This window comes from Sphaeroforma arctica (genome assembly GCF_001186125.1).
Source record: "Sphaeroforma arctica JP610 unplaced genomic scaffold supercont1.2078, whole genome shotgun sequence".
Lineage (NCBI taxonomy): Eukaryota > Ichthyosporea > Ichthyophonida > Sphaeroforma > Sphaeroforma arctica.
In genome coordinates, this window is record NW_014038480.1 from 6,396 (window position 1) to 8,837 (window position 2,442).

At 40.4% G+C, this 2,442-nt stretch overlaps 1 protein-coding gene across 1 annotated transcript; it reads right to left on the bottom strand.

Annotated features, from left to right (window-relative positions):
* Positions 1 to 317: 317 nt before the first annotated feature.
* Positions 318 to 1,757, bottom strand: SARC_12111 (hypothetical protein; the record flags this gene model as incomplete). Its single annotated transcript, XM_014293790.1, has 2 exons — positions 318 to 481; positions 1,502 to 1,757. 2 exons carry the CDS (start codon positions 1,755 to 1,757, stop codon positions 318 to 320), a joined length of 420 nt encoding a protein of 139 aa, XP_014149265.1.
* Positions 1,758 to 2,442: the final 685 nt, after the last annotated feature.

Below are 2,442 nucleotides of genomic sequence, written 5' to 3' on the forward strand. Positions count from 1 at the left end.
AATAGGATATGTCAGGCACAAGTAACCGCAAAACAAGCTTGCGAGGTGCTTGTATATCTCCAAAATTACGTAGGCTTATATGATATCTCTACTCAACGTAAACTCACACCGACGTTACACATTTAGGTGCAGACTTGCGTGGATTTCTCATAGTTAATCGTACACATACACACGGATACTTCTGAACTAAACGTAGACTGGCATGATCAATTTCAATCCAAACGTAAACCTACATGGGTTTTTTTTCAATCTTAAACTGAACGTAGACACACGGATATTCCTAAACTAAAGGTAGACATAACTTACATAGATACTCCTCAACCAAAGGAAGACATACCGTGTTCTTTGATATCGTTAGCCACATCGATGAAGTGCTGCGAGAAGTCAATGCCAACAACGTCCTCGAAATGACGAGCCAACTCAAAACTGCTACGACCCACGGCGCAACCAATGTCCAGGGCACGCGAGCAATTACTCTTGCCTGGTATAGCGTGAATGAGAGCACATGTTTATACATCTCGTCTACGAGATGAGGATATCCACACCATACAATATAATACAACTACATGCTACTTTCTCGGTCCACACAATGTTTAACGCACGCAAACAATTGCATGGACTGGTGGTATAAGTGTCTACCATAGCCTCAGGCAACACCTACCCTCGGTGGATTAAGCGCGAGCCAGTTATCTCCAAAACATGTTGACGCGTACAAACACAAACGCTCTATCGTTCTGTAGTATATCTACTTTCCAAATGGAACGCTTGTAGGTATTGAGGACCTAAATAGCATTGGTGTATACTTCGACACATACGTAAGTTTAAACATATTGTTAGCTGTGTCCGCTGGATTGTACTATGGTGCGAGAACGACATCGTTAATACGAGCAACGTAGATGACATGCCTGAAGATGTGAAATGCTTTTACTTATGTTTTGAGTACAATTTATCGGTACCTTTCAATAGTATACCAACGAATATATATAGTGAGAATTCAACTGCAAGTGAAGCATAGATGGGTGAATTATGCACTCATAAGCTTGAATCTATATTAATGTACATAGATAGGTATATATATATATATATATAAGTAAGGAAACTTAATTAAAGGTGTATATATTGTATTCCATGATCTCAAAACCAAATTTTACAGGCAGCTCACTAGTGAATATACTGCATGGCTCTATAGATATGATGTGATATTCAATCCAGACAGAAAATCTGGGATTGAATTTTAAACAAAGAGAAGATGGTATCAGGATAGGATTGTAGCAATGACGTCCTGTTCGCAACTGTTTTAAATATCGGAAGAATACTTTTATATACAATCACAAGAGATAATTCCAAAATGCGAGTTGTACTCTGAGTAAAATCCCGCATGACGTTTCGAACAAAAGCACATACACGTACAAACATACACACATATACACCCTAAAAACAGGTAAAAACACAGATACACGTACACACATACAACGTGCGTGCTACCTATCTGCCTACTTACCTGCTTCGGCATTCCAACACTCTGCTGCAACGCGTACAGGAAAGTCCAGCGCACCCTTAGGGCCCGTCTCGTGATTGCACACTTCCGAAGGCTTGCCATAGTGAAACACCAGATACTGATTGACAAGTGAGTTTGTTTCGTAGATGTTCTCAGCAACACCCTGAGCCGCCTCGTAGAGCTTACGCAATACAGTGGCAATGGCCATACCCGCGGCTACCAGGCCTAGGGCGGGGGCTAGAGGGATGCTTTGAGTCATGGTATAATGATAATGTATGTGTATGTAGGGTGTAGGTGTGTTTGTCTGTATGTATTTACATAGGGTTGCACGTATATATGTGGGTGGAGTTGTATTGTTGCTGTATATGTATCGACATACGTCGGGTGTGAAAAAGCGTCAGCATCATATCCTCTGTTTTTATTCATGATGGTTGTCATCGCCTTATGAACATTAAACAAGGTTGTTTATTTATTTTTTCTGTGCGTGTGCAGGAAAACTATGACTCATACTTAAACCCTGGACCACAAAACCCAACAATAGGGCCCGTTCGAGTGCAGTAAAATTTTCTTTTTAAAACGGTTGGCATCCAGAGTTTGAAATAATGGTTTACATTACGAGAAAAGCACCGAGGTTAGCCTCTGGTAGGGTTGTAATTCAGCTACGTACATATCCTCTTGTGCGCAAGATCAAAATAGCATATTGAATGCATGTGTGAGTATGTATAGAAAGATGATAGAACTATACATGCACAATTGCTGCCCAGAAGGACAAATATTATCATTCAATCAGCTTGCAGATGGATATTTTTATTTGACTCGAAAACTGTACAACTAAGCCTACACTACGAGCGATTGGGTCTATTCCAGCAAACGACTGCCTTCGTCTTCGTTCTATATTTACTTCGGACTTGTTAAGTATAGACTGACGTGGGGATCTACTTATA